This window comes from Lethenteron reissneri, chromosome 64 (genome assembly GCF_015708825.2).
Source record: "Lethenteron reissneri isolate LAM-NWPU_2019-01 chromosome 64, ASM1570882v1, whole genome shotgun sequence".
Classification (NCBI taxonomy): Eukaryota; Metazoa; Chordata; class Hyperoartia; order Petromyzontiformes; family Petromyzontidae; genus Lethenteron; species Lethenteron reissneri.
This window is the reverse complement of record NC_083842.1, coordinates 2340560-2352671: the sequence shown is the minus strand read 5'-3', so window position 1 is coordinate 2352671 and position 12112 is coordinate 2340560. Positions and strand designations below refer to the sequence as shown.

Genomic DNA, 12112 nt, shown 5'->3' with positions numbered 1-12112 from the left:
TGCCATTGGACCCGAACCTGTTTCGTCTGACTCCGCTGTTGACTTGGTGAAAGGGTTCATCTTCTTGGTTCTTTCGGTAAAGTCACGTAGAAGGAAAATAATAAAATAATACAAATAAAACATTATAAAATTATTATCACGACGTTTCGGCCACAACGCAAGCAGCCGTCTTCAGGTGGAGAACAGGTCTGTCAAGTAGACAGAGTCTGTCTACTTGATTATTTTTATGTTTTATTTGTATTATTTTATTATTTTCCTTCTACGTGACTTTACCGAAAGAACCAAGAAGATGAATCCCTGCAGTCACGAAAGCTTTAAATCGAAATTTGGTGAAAGGGTGTCGATGGACTGTGGTTATTCACACGAGGGTGCATGCTTGCGGCACCCGAGCGTGCGCTTCTCTCCGTCCGCTGCACGTGGCCGGTCGACGCGATTGCTGTGCACTCAAACCACTGGATTGTTCTATAGTCGATGCCATCAACATTCTATTGATAGAACTGTCCCCAGGCCTACATCAGATGCATACATCTGTAAAATAACTCGTTTTAATTTGTTTTACCTACGGACTAAGCCTTAACACAAAATAGATTTCACTTTTTTAAAAGCTAAATCACATTCTGGGGAACACAACTTAGTTGGGTACAGATATCTTGGCGAGATTGTACAGTGGACAAATCATTGCAGAAATTTTGGAAAAAAAAGAACGACCTCACTTGTATCTTCGTTCGTGGGATTTCAGTCTACCAAGGCCTTAACTTATCCCACCGATTATTTTACCAACCCATCACCCAACTTGGACCACAGGTACTTGGTCTTCTCCTTACCTATGTTACATTTTTTGGGGGTGGTCAAACCTGGCTTCCTTCCCTGAGCGACTATGCCACTGCCCTTTCATGAGGCCATCAAGACAATGCCACCTGGTATTTTGATGACACGTGAATTAGAAACATGGGACATAGCCAAAGAAAATGGAATACAATCTGAAAAGTGCACAAATAAGCTTTTGGAGAGATACATACTTTGGATGGATTACGAGGATAAACAGAAAAAATGACACGTTAGAAAACATATGCAGATTAATGACTTCATCCAAACTATAAGAATATTAAGTGGGTTTTAAAAGTAATGTCTTGATGTACAATCGTCAAGAATAATAACATTGACAGGCAGCCAAGGAGTGGAAAGCTTCTGAGAGGTTGTACACTGAAGAGATGAAGCAATGTGTTAATCACGTGATGTGCGTGTGCTAGGTGTATTATGGAATTGCAAGATTATGGAATTGCAAGATTTTGAAAGGCGGTGGAGGCTTGGCACAAGGCCTTTGTCCTGCAGTGGATTGATCATGGCTAATGATGACCATGAAATGCAGGAGGTCGTGGGCTTGTTGTCGACCCTGATGCCTATATATTTGGAGATTGTATGCTCTGCCTCATGATCGTGTGGATTTTTCTCGCAGGTCCTCCAGTTTTGCTCTCCATGCGTTTAGATTATTTGGCTGCTCTTCAATTATAAATTCGATTAGCTATCACGTGTGAACAGCTTGCCTCTGAAAAAGAGCTAATATCTCATTGGCCTTTACCTGCTAAATAAAATAATGTAGTTTTATATACATAAGTACTTTTTCAGTTTGAAGCGTAAATTCGAATAATCCTGTTACTGGTTTACCAATGGCCATATTGTGCTTTACAATTTAAGGTTTCCGTCGCTTTATGTGGTAGATGCGTTACAAAAAAGGGCGCACAAAACTAAACCTCAGTGAAACAGCTGCCTGCAGAGTAGCGCATACAGTACACAATGTTGTCCCACGTCCGATCGTATATCTGCACCAGAGTGATTTTAAATTGCATATTGTGAATTTTGGGTAGAAATTGGTTAACCGCATATACCCAAAATTGCGCAAACCAAACCCGCATAAAGCACACCCAAACTTGTATAGATTTTAACTTTTAATAATATACGAATTTTTATATTTACAATAATATAAAATGACTCTATCCGAAGTTATGTTTGAATATTAATTGTCTAAAAATGTTTATAAAAATATGGATTGCAATGTTTGAATTTTTATAACATCTTACGTGCTGTTTTAGCCGAGAATACGATGAATATTAACATTTATTACTAACGACTCTTCTCTCTTGCTTCTTTGTTCTCTTTAAAACCACAACATTTCACTCATCGCTTCTTTTGCTGGCTTATTCATTTTGCCCTGCATGTTGTTGATTTTGTTCATTTTAAAGCCACCGCCTCCTCATCTCTCCTATAACACGCCCTGATCCCTATTTTTATGATTATGTTCACATTTCCCTCTTCATACCCTTAATTGGCTGCATGTTTCTGAATGCTGCATTATTATTATTTCCATGCTGGCCCCTCAGATCATATGGACCCTTCCGACATTGATTTATTTCATGTTTTTGCTGACCCGGTGACGGCAGTCCCAGAGCCACCCACACCCATGCTGCCCCCGGTGGGCGTACAGGCTGCGGTGTTGTCTCACGACACCATCCGCGTCGCCTGGGCTGACAACTCGCTGCCACGCAGCCAACGCATCCCTGATGCACGCCACTACACGGTGCGATGGAAGACCTACTATCCAGCCAACACAAAATACAAGGTGCGCCAACCTTGCATGGAACGTGTTACTTTAAATACACGTGCTCATATGATGATTATCGATTGAAGCAGATTAAAACAGGAATGTTAATTCTCCATTAAAAATTCAAGAGTGGAAATTGTGATTTTAGTTTTTTATATGGAGAGTCGGGTTTGCTCATAAGTGTGCCACACTCAGCTACCTTGCTCTGGATTGCCTTGGGGGTGGTATATTGATTCCACACTAGAACCAGTCACAGGCTGGTGGAAAGCTAATTACACTTTAACATAGTCGAAGAGAGGGAAAATCTAATTACAGACAAAAAGAGGATTTTTTTACGTAAAAGATCTAGGTCCGAATGTAGCTGAATTTAGACTAACTCTAAAAACATTTAAATGCATAGAGAAATAGTGATTCAATGGATGTCACCATCTTGATTTGAAGCTTTCGTGACTGCAGGAATAATAAAAATAAATCACGACGTTTTGGGCGCAACACAAGCGTCCATCATCAGGTGATGCGCTGTTCCAAACATATATCTATTCAACGAGTCAGATGACATCAATATAACAATTGGAATAAAATTGGGGAAAATATGACAAAATATTGTCACGAGGCAAGAAAAATACGGAAAGTCATCGACTTACGAACATAATTAGTTCCTGAGATCTGTTCGTAAGCTGAAGAGTTCCTAAGTCGGAACACAATAATGTAATATATTTGAATGCCAATACAGACAGTGTTGTGAAATGTGTTACAATTCAACAAAATAGGGAAGCATTGTTAAACTCATAAATAAGAACTATGATTCATGTGCATGTAATACTCTAATAGATAATGTATAGTAAATTAAGCATGAATTAAAGTAACATGAATAGAAACAAATCTGTTTTATTTTCACTTACCTTGAGTCCTAATGCTGGCTTGCTTGTCAGGAAGGGACGCAATGATTAACCACAATTGCACACACGCAGGACACACGCACACGCAAAGATCCCCTGTTTAGCCTTTTGACAGACTGTTGGGGCAAGTGCTGTTAGCGAGCACCTATGAAGGCCGGCACTGCACACTTCTGGAGTGGTTGGGGTGCGTGGCACCACACCTGCCCGCCATTGTCTCCTTAGTGGTTATGTTTTAACACACCGTACTAGGTACTCATTTGAGGCTGAGTCGACCTAGGGGAGCCCCAGGACCTATTCAAATAATTATCGCTAGTGTAGGTCGTGAGCGGGAATCACTCGGGTCGCCGAGTTCCTAGTGCAGTGCGCTAACCACTCCAGAATGTAAGACGTAAATCAATATTCAATGAACATTTTAACATACGTGATAAAGTGTGAAACCATTGAAGCCAATGTCCTTGATTATTGGAAATGTAATATTACTAACAATGACAGATTACTTAAGTAAACATTTTCCACTTTTAAAGTTCTAAATATGGATAGTCTTTGGGTTACGAACCTAATTCATTCCTGAGACCCGTTCGTAAGTCAAACGGTTTTGTTCGTAAGTCGGAACTCAATAATGCACTGTATTTAAATGCACATATGGTCAGTGTTATGAAATGTGTTATTGTTAAAATTAAAGGGAAGCATTGTTAAACTAATATTTAAGTAGAAATATTGTACATTTTCATGTAACACAGTAAACAATACTTTTTAGTAAATTAAACAAAATAAAGAAGCAAATAGAAAAAAACTGTTTATTTTCACTTACCTTGAGTCCTGATGCTAGCTTGTAGTTGGAAGGGGGGCAATGAGTCACTTCAATTGCACAAACACACACACATGGGGCACTCGTGCACAACATACACACAAAGACAAAGAGACACACCCTGACGACAACAATCCTCCACATGGAGCCTTAACAGGCTGTTGGGGCAAGTGCTGTTTGTGAGCAGTGCCTATTGGGGGTGGTGTGGCCAGCGTCACGCCCGGCTGTCTTTGTCTCCCCAGTGGCGATGTTTATGCTCCGCACCAGGTACTCATTTGAGGCCGAGTCAACCTAGGGGATGCCCAGGTCCCATTCAGATAATCGTCACTGCTGTTGATCATGAACAGGAATTGAACTTTGGTGGTCAGATTCATCGCGCTGCACGCTTATTGTTACATTACAACTCTTCACTACACTACCGCTCCACTTAGCAGACGCTTGGGGCAAGTGCTGTTAGCACGCACCTATGAAGGCCAGAACAGATCACGAATGAGTGGGTGGCCACCAACCACACCTGGTCACCTTTGTCTCCATAGTGGCAATGTTTACGCACTGCACCAGGTACTCATTTGAGGCTGAGTCGACCTAGGGGAGGCCCAATACTGGTTCAGATTATCATCACAGGTGTTGGCCGTGAGAGCGAATCGAACTCGGGTCGCCTGGTTCGTAGCACAGTGCGCTAACCACTACGCTACCGCTCTACACTACCCCTCTCCACTCCGCACACACTTTGACACACTTGTCCGAGTACGCACACATTCACGCAAACACTCCAAACATGAGGCCGACTCGTTATATCTCTCGGAGGATCGCTCCTCTGAACAAAATAGTTCCGCAGTTCAATTTGAAATTACGAGTTCGCGTTTTAAGTCAATATAAAATAGTTTTTATTTAATGGAGACTGGTTCGAAAGTAACGGGTGTTTGTAAGTCGGGCGCTCGTAAGTCGAGGACTAGCAGTGTATGTTGTGACGGCTGCATTTTTTTTTTACAATAGGAGTTTTGTGAATAAATGTACCGGGTTTCACTGTTTTTCAGATGGCGAATAGTACCTCACTGAGCTACTTAGTAGGAGGGCTGAAGCCCAATACTCTGTATGAATTTGCTGTCATGGTGACCAAGGGCCGACGTACCAGCACGTGGAGTATGACCGCGCATGGCACGACACTGGAGATGGGTGGGTTCAATCATTGCTTTGCACACAACAGGAATTTTTCTTCCTAAGCGACGTGTATGTTGATTTTATCTCTGACTGCACTGCCATAGAGCTTTGCATGACGAGATTGTATGTAAAAAGTCATGTGAGTATTCAATATTCGTGGAAAACAATGTAATCACATTTTATGTAATTTCAAACGAATGTCTATAATATAATGTTTTTTGTGTAATTTTGTTGACATTTAAATTTATGTTTGACTTTTTTGAAGGGGTTTTGTTGCGATATTTGTATCCAAATTCAAACCGTCAATCTATTGGGCACAGAAGTCTCATCCGAGCTCTCATGCGGTGGCTTTGTTATTAATTTGCCAGCCTTCATAGGTGCTCGCTAACAGCACTTGCCACAACTGTCTATTTAGGCTATACAGAAGATATTTATCTTCTTCTTTGTCCTGCAGGTGTGTGTAATTTGGATTAAATTTGTGTTTGTTTCGTAAAAAAATTGCTTAGTGATTGATGGAAATTTTGGATTGAGGCAGATTATGAATTCATAATGAAGATGACAACGGCGATAATGATTATAATACCATATTTCTGATGCTGTGCAATATGCTGTTGCATGCTAGTGAGTGCTTGTGCTTTGCATGTGTGAGAAGAGAGAACACGGTTCAAAGAATAACCAATCAATACATGTGTCCTTACACGGAAAGTCCCATATAGCCAGTTACCCAGCTAGTTTGCAAGGAGGATTTGTTGTGCATTTGCACAGAACAAAAAAAACAACCACCATTAAATACCTACGCATAATCAGAGTCAAGCGGAAACTATTTTCGATTTAAAGCTTTCGTGACTGCAGGGATGCATCTTCTTGGTTCTTTTGGTAAAGTCACGTAGAAGGGAAATAATAAAATAATAAAACATAATAAAATACAAATTCTCACGACGTTTCGGCCACAACACAAGCAGCCGTCCTCAGGTGAAGAAACAGAGCTGTCGGAAAGACAGCGTCACAATCATTGGGACGCTGTCTCCGTGACTTTACCGAAAGAACCAAGAAGATAAACTATTTTATTTGTATTTATCAGTGGTTGTTTATCACACATAAGCTGTTCAGTCGTATGCTGCATTGCTCATTATCTCCGGGAATTTTAAGGATAAGAGGAGTTACCCAGAGGTGCCTGCCAATTATTCCTGTCATGTGTATCTATCCGGGCGTGTCTGTGGATAAGCAGAGTTTGTTTTGTGAATAAATACACAATCAAATCCCCCAATGCCCTCAAAATCAATATGGATAATAGGAATTCCACTGTAGTTCGGGTTCAGCTCATGTCCCAATGTGCTTGCCTTATCTGCTTGTTAGAAGGTTCTCGTATTCCAGTATCTGTTCCTTATGCAGGGATTCTCTCTTTTCTTAAAAAAAAAAAGCCTCAACAAGTTAAAATCGGCAACATAAATATATATGTGCACATGCTTAAATGTAGCACTTAATTTAATTGAAGCTAAGAGTGTACATTAGTTATCATCTATATTCGTTGCATTGAAACGTGGGCTATAGTTTGTCATCACTGTTACCATGTTCGTGTGGCTTTTTCCCCGGGTGCTCCGGTCTTTCCTCCACATTTAGAAACACGCGTTTAGAGTATTTGGCTGCTATACATTTCCGCATGATAAGCCACTTCTTTCCGCCATCAATTGTGGCCAGGAAACATCTGAAAAAGAGCTATATTGCTCAGTGGTGCCTTACCTGGTAAAATAAAACTAGTTAATAGTATTCTGTCTCCTTGTACCTGTTTTCCCTGTACTGTATATTCATACGATTTCTTTCCATTGGCACTTGTTGTCTTCGTAATTAAACAAATAATTTCGTGACGCTGAGTTGGCAGTGGTGCACAAGAACAAATACCAAAAGAATAACACATTCATCAACAGCACAGCCTGAAAAGGAACGTACGTAAATAGGTGACGTTTTGGGTGATCGGCCTTCTTTATAGCACATAATGTGCTATGAAGAATAGCAATCGCGCCCAGATCATGTGTTATGACAAAGGCTCATTTCTCAAAACATTGCCTATCATATACTTTTTTTCGATTTAAAGCTTTCGTGACTGCAGGGATTCATCTTCTTGGTTCTTTCGGTAAAGTCACGTAGAAGGGAAGTAATAAAATAAAAAAAATAAACATAATAAAATAATTCTCACGACGTTTCAGCCACAACGCAAGCAGCCGTCCTCAGGTGAAGAATGAAACACCACCAAGCTTGGAGCGTATATTTACTTATATATTTTTCCTTTGAAGGTAATGTTATTGAGGAATGTGTTACATTTGTTATTGTCTCATTGGGAATGTTTTACTCATAAACAGATTATGGGTGAATTGAAATGCAGTGTAACCCACTTTTGTTAATAGCAATATGAGTAAACAGATGACTCCGATGTGTATATTGTTAAATAGCTAAAATTAGTCGAGGGATGCAAAGGATGCCTGCAAATATACATCAGCACCCTGGAGTCAGCTCATTAGCTTTACATATTAAAGCCTGTTCCAGTGTACACCACACAGTCACAAACATGCATCATACAGCTTGAAGTCATATGGAAATTACACACAAAAGAATACAGCCACTCCAGTGACAATTACAGTGATAATTTGTCGAAATGTGCAGACTCATTGTGCCAAGAGCATTTACACCTCCCTCGCCGACTGCCACCTCTCACGATCCTGGAATGCCACAATCCATCCAGCACCTGCAGATGAACTGATGTCATCCCTCCATCTCTGCGGTGGACGTGCTCGCAGACATATTCTATTCCTTGGCTGCTACTACATTATTATTCTTGGTCATTATTAATCTGCCCTTTTAGTGACATGTCCTGCCCGAGCCCACATACTTTTCTTAATCGATCAGATGATGTCATTAACCTACGTTTCTTCTCTAATGCATGTACTCATCGCTGTTCTCTCAATATAATTCCAAGCATGAATATACCTACTCAGGTTTTATCCACACTTATCAGTTTTTGTTTTATATTCTAGTATTATAGACAATTTTTTGTGAACAATGTGTCATTGCAGGTAGTACGCAGTGAATTAAAACTTTGTTCCACCATTGGAACCTCATTTGCCAGTAGCAACATATTTTGATAATTAAATTATCATATTTTGCTACTGGCAAATGAGGTTCCAATGGTGTAAATGCTTACCTCGAGCTCTCATACTCTGATGGTGCATTGTCCTTGAGTTGTGCGCCTTTTGGTGTCATCTGGTCCAACACCATGTGAGACTAGGCTCTAAAGAAAGCTGTCTCGAGTGTGGACCAATCAATTTCAAGGACAGTGCATACATTATCAGAGTTATGTTTTTTGTGTGCATTCCAACTGCAGGTATTGTGGTCAATGCAAACATGACTCCTTGTAAAAAAGGTGTCAGTTTTGTTTCCAGATAAAAGGGTAAAAAAACAATTATCATATTATAAAACTTTGTTCTTTAGGAACATTGCTATGGTTAATTTTTATTATCAAGTTCAGCTTTCCAAAAACACTCAAACCCGCTCTTGTCCACCTCTTTGTTTCATATTTCTTGATTTTGGTCGCCTTCGTTTAGGTAAAAACATACTGTGCTGTTTTCCACTTGTCCCTCCGTTCACAAATTTATTGTACATTACCTTTTTTTACTCATATTCTTGGGTCTTTCGGTAAAGTCACGTAGATAGGTTCAAAGAAAATCACAAAAAACTACAACGTTTCGATCGCAACACAAGCAGTCGTCTTCAGGAAAAGGGGAGTTAGCTTCCAAGGCAAACTGTTTATAAGGGTTTGAAATGGGCATAGCCCAAATGTCAGCAGCCAATGATAATGTAAGTGGTTGGTAGCCAACCCGACGGTGGTTGCTTTTCCACCAATCAAAGGGCTGCCAGGTAAAATTAGCATGTTAATGAGAGATTAGCATGTTGATGGGAGATCGTAAAGCCGCAACCAAGGGGTGAGCGCGTGAAGTGGCTGTGTTTGTGTGAACCCTGTGAAAGTGCAAGTTTGAAATGGGCGTAAAGCACAACTAACATCGGAAGGTGGTAGGATGGGAACATCACAGCCAGTTATGACTTAAACTGGTTGATAAGGTCCTTCCAATGATTGCTCAGTTTATACCCATCTTCTCGGTGGAAATTGTGTCTGTGTCTATATATATGGATGGCTTCATGAACGAATCTTTGTTGAAAATCCCAGCTTTGCAGACTTCTCTATTCGGGTTTTTAACATGTCCTGCAGCACATTCCCATTTTCAATGCACTGCCCTGTTAGTCTGCGAGCTCTTTCATTGCGTAAAGTCCTGTCATCCATGAATCAATTTGTTCCTCTAGGTCTTTGCTTCTGTTGCATAGAGTTAGCCTAAAATCAGATACTTGCCGATCTAGATGCTTGATGTTAACTATCTCAGTTTTCCCTGCAATTACTTTTGGCCTCTATTGGTTGTTCTGAAGTGCAACTGGCAACGCACCAGTTTGTGATCACTTTCTGTATTTTATTTGCCGAGGACAGAGACATCTACGATGATCTGGAGTTTGTCTGCTCGACTCAAGTCAATCTCGTTCCAAAAGTCACCCTATCGGTTCCTCCACGTTTTCCTCCACACCTTTAAAATATACGTTCATAGTTATTGCGATCTGCATGCAATTCCTCCATTAATTTTATGATTCTGTCTATTTCATGCATTGTGGGATTATCTTGAGGGCTACCATTTTTAAATTATCAATAATGTCCTTAATGGTTGGCTTCATGCACATGTTGTATCATTGCAAATTCTATAACCTGTTTGTTATTCTTGGTTCTTTCGGTAAAGTCACGTAGGAAAATAATAATAAAAATAAAACAATAATAAATTGTTCTTGCTGTGGTTTTCACACCTGATGATGATTGCTTGTATTGCAATCGAAACGTCGTGATAATTTTATTGTTTTATTTTTATTATTTTATTGGTTTTTTCTCTTCTACGTGACTTTACTGAAAGAACCAAGAATATGAATCCCTGCAGTCATGAAAGCTTTAGATCGAAATTTAACTTGTTTGTTATGTTCTCTACTGTTCTATTCCAATGTTCTGTGAATTCTGAATGTGTTTTGGCATTTTCATCATATTTCCAAAATCTCATTTTCTTTCATCATCAAGCATTTTGCTCGTTTTCTGTTGCCCTCCGGCATTTGGGGTCCCATAACCTGCCAGCGAGGCTTGAACAGTTCACATGGTGTAAAATAGCACTTAACCTGACAGAAGAACGGTGGTGATGTCACCACAACATTTTCCTGTGTTTGTGTGTCTTGGTCTAAAAAGCTCCAACATCAGCACCCAAGGACCTCACGGTGGTGACCCGTGAAGGAAAGCCACGCACTGTCCTGGTCAATTGGCAACCCCCAGCAGAGTCCAATGGAAAGATTACCGGTAAGTAGAGATCAAACATCTAAACACCTATTTTATAACTATGCAAAATACATTTCAAGCAGCATCGAATCCAATGTTTGTATTTACATAGATGTAGGTCCATATAAGTAACTGCATTTGACTTTCATTCTGTCAATCACAACCTTGATTTGAGTAATTGCTGTCACACAGGCTCCAGTGAGCACCCATTCTGTGTGAAATAGAGACCTATGGTATATGAAATGCAATTGACGTTTGACCTATGACCCTTAACCTTGATTTAAAAAATAATCATATGCTTAGACCTGGAACAATAAGTTGATTAAGTCAATGGACAAACAATTTGCAGCAACCTGCTGCGACCGACGGTCACGTCCCACCTCCACCTCTGATCTCGAATCCTGATGGCCCGTGCTCCCGCTCGCACATCAGTGAGGAAAAATAATAAACTAGCACTCGACGACGCGTCAAACAAATCGTCCACACGCGTACTCGGCATGCATCAGCCCCCATCTGTTTGTATGTTTCCTTCTCCCCTAGACGCATCCGTTATGAGCTCTGGCGGACAGGCTCTGACTCCCATATTAATATGGGGCAACAATCGAGAAGTACGACCGATGTCGCACTTGCTCTCACTGAAAACACCTGAATTTGCAGCAACAACGATTAAATTCGCCCCGTTGTGCCTTAGGCAAACCAGTATTCTCGTTACAAGGGCTTCTGCCCACGTTTCATCTGACCCGGCTCTCTCCTACATCGCTTCCGCGATGTTTGTCGCCACCACCTCGCAACACGCGGGCTCTCTCCTCCATCGCTTCCGCGATATCGATCGCCACTGCCTCGGCTCACTCTGTACATACTTGCACAGTGATGATGAAGATAACGATGATGTTCATGATGATAATGTTGTTGCTTATGCTTGCGTGGTGTTGATGATAACGATTATAAGTTGTGGTGTTTTTGGCGCTGCTAATGTTGTTGCTTCTACTATTGTTTATTCAGGAAAGCCTTTAGAAACTCCAATTAATTAACATTTTGTATGTGTAACGAAACAGTACAACCCTGAGATACCTCGCACATACAGGGCAAAAACACTCAAAGGTCCTTGAGGAAATGTTCATGTACCCGATTGTTGTATTGGCACCTCCTCACCATTTTACAGCCGCGCATGATAGGAAGTTTCACAAATCTGTGTCATCCACTAACCTATTGCTTCCAAAGTGTGGAGGTTTTTAGACTTG

At 40.6% G+C, this 12112-nt stretch overlaps 1 protein-coding gene across 1 annotated transcript in view; it reads left to right on the top strand.

Moving 5' to 3' along the window:
- The window catches only part of LOC133358962 (neogenin-like), a 244621-nt gene that overhangs the window by 141477 nt on the left and 91032 nt on the right, over positions 1–12112 (top strand). The window contains 3 exon segments of the mRNA XM_061577335.1: positions 2379–2617; positions 5344–5482; positions 10785–10892. Coding sequence (XP_061433319.1) covers positions 2379–2617; positions 5344–5482; positions 10785–10892 — 486 coding nt within the window.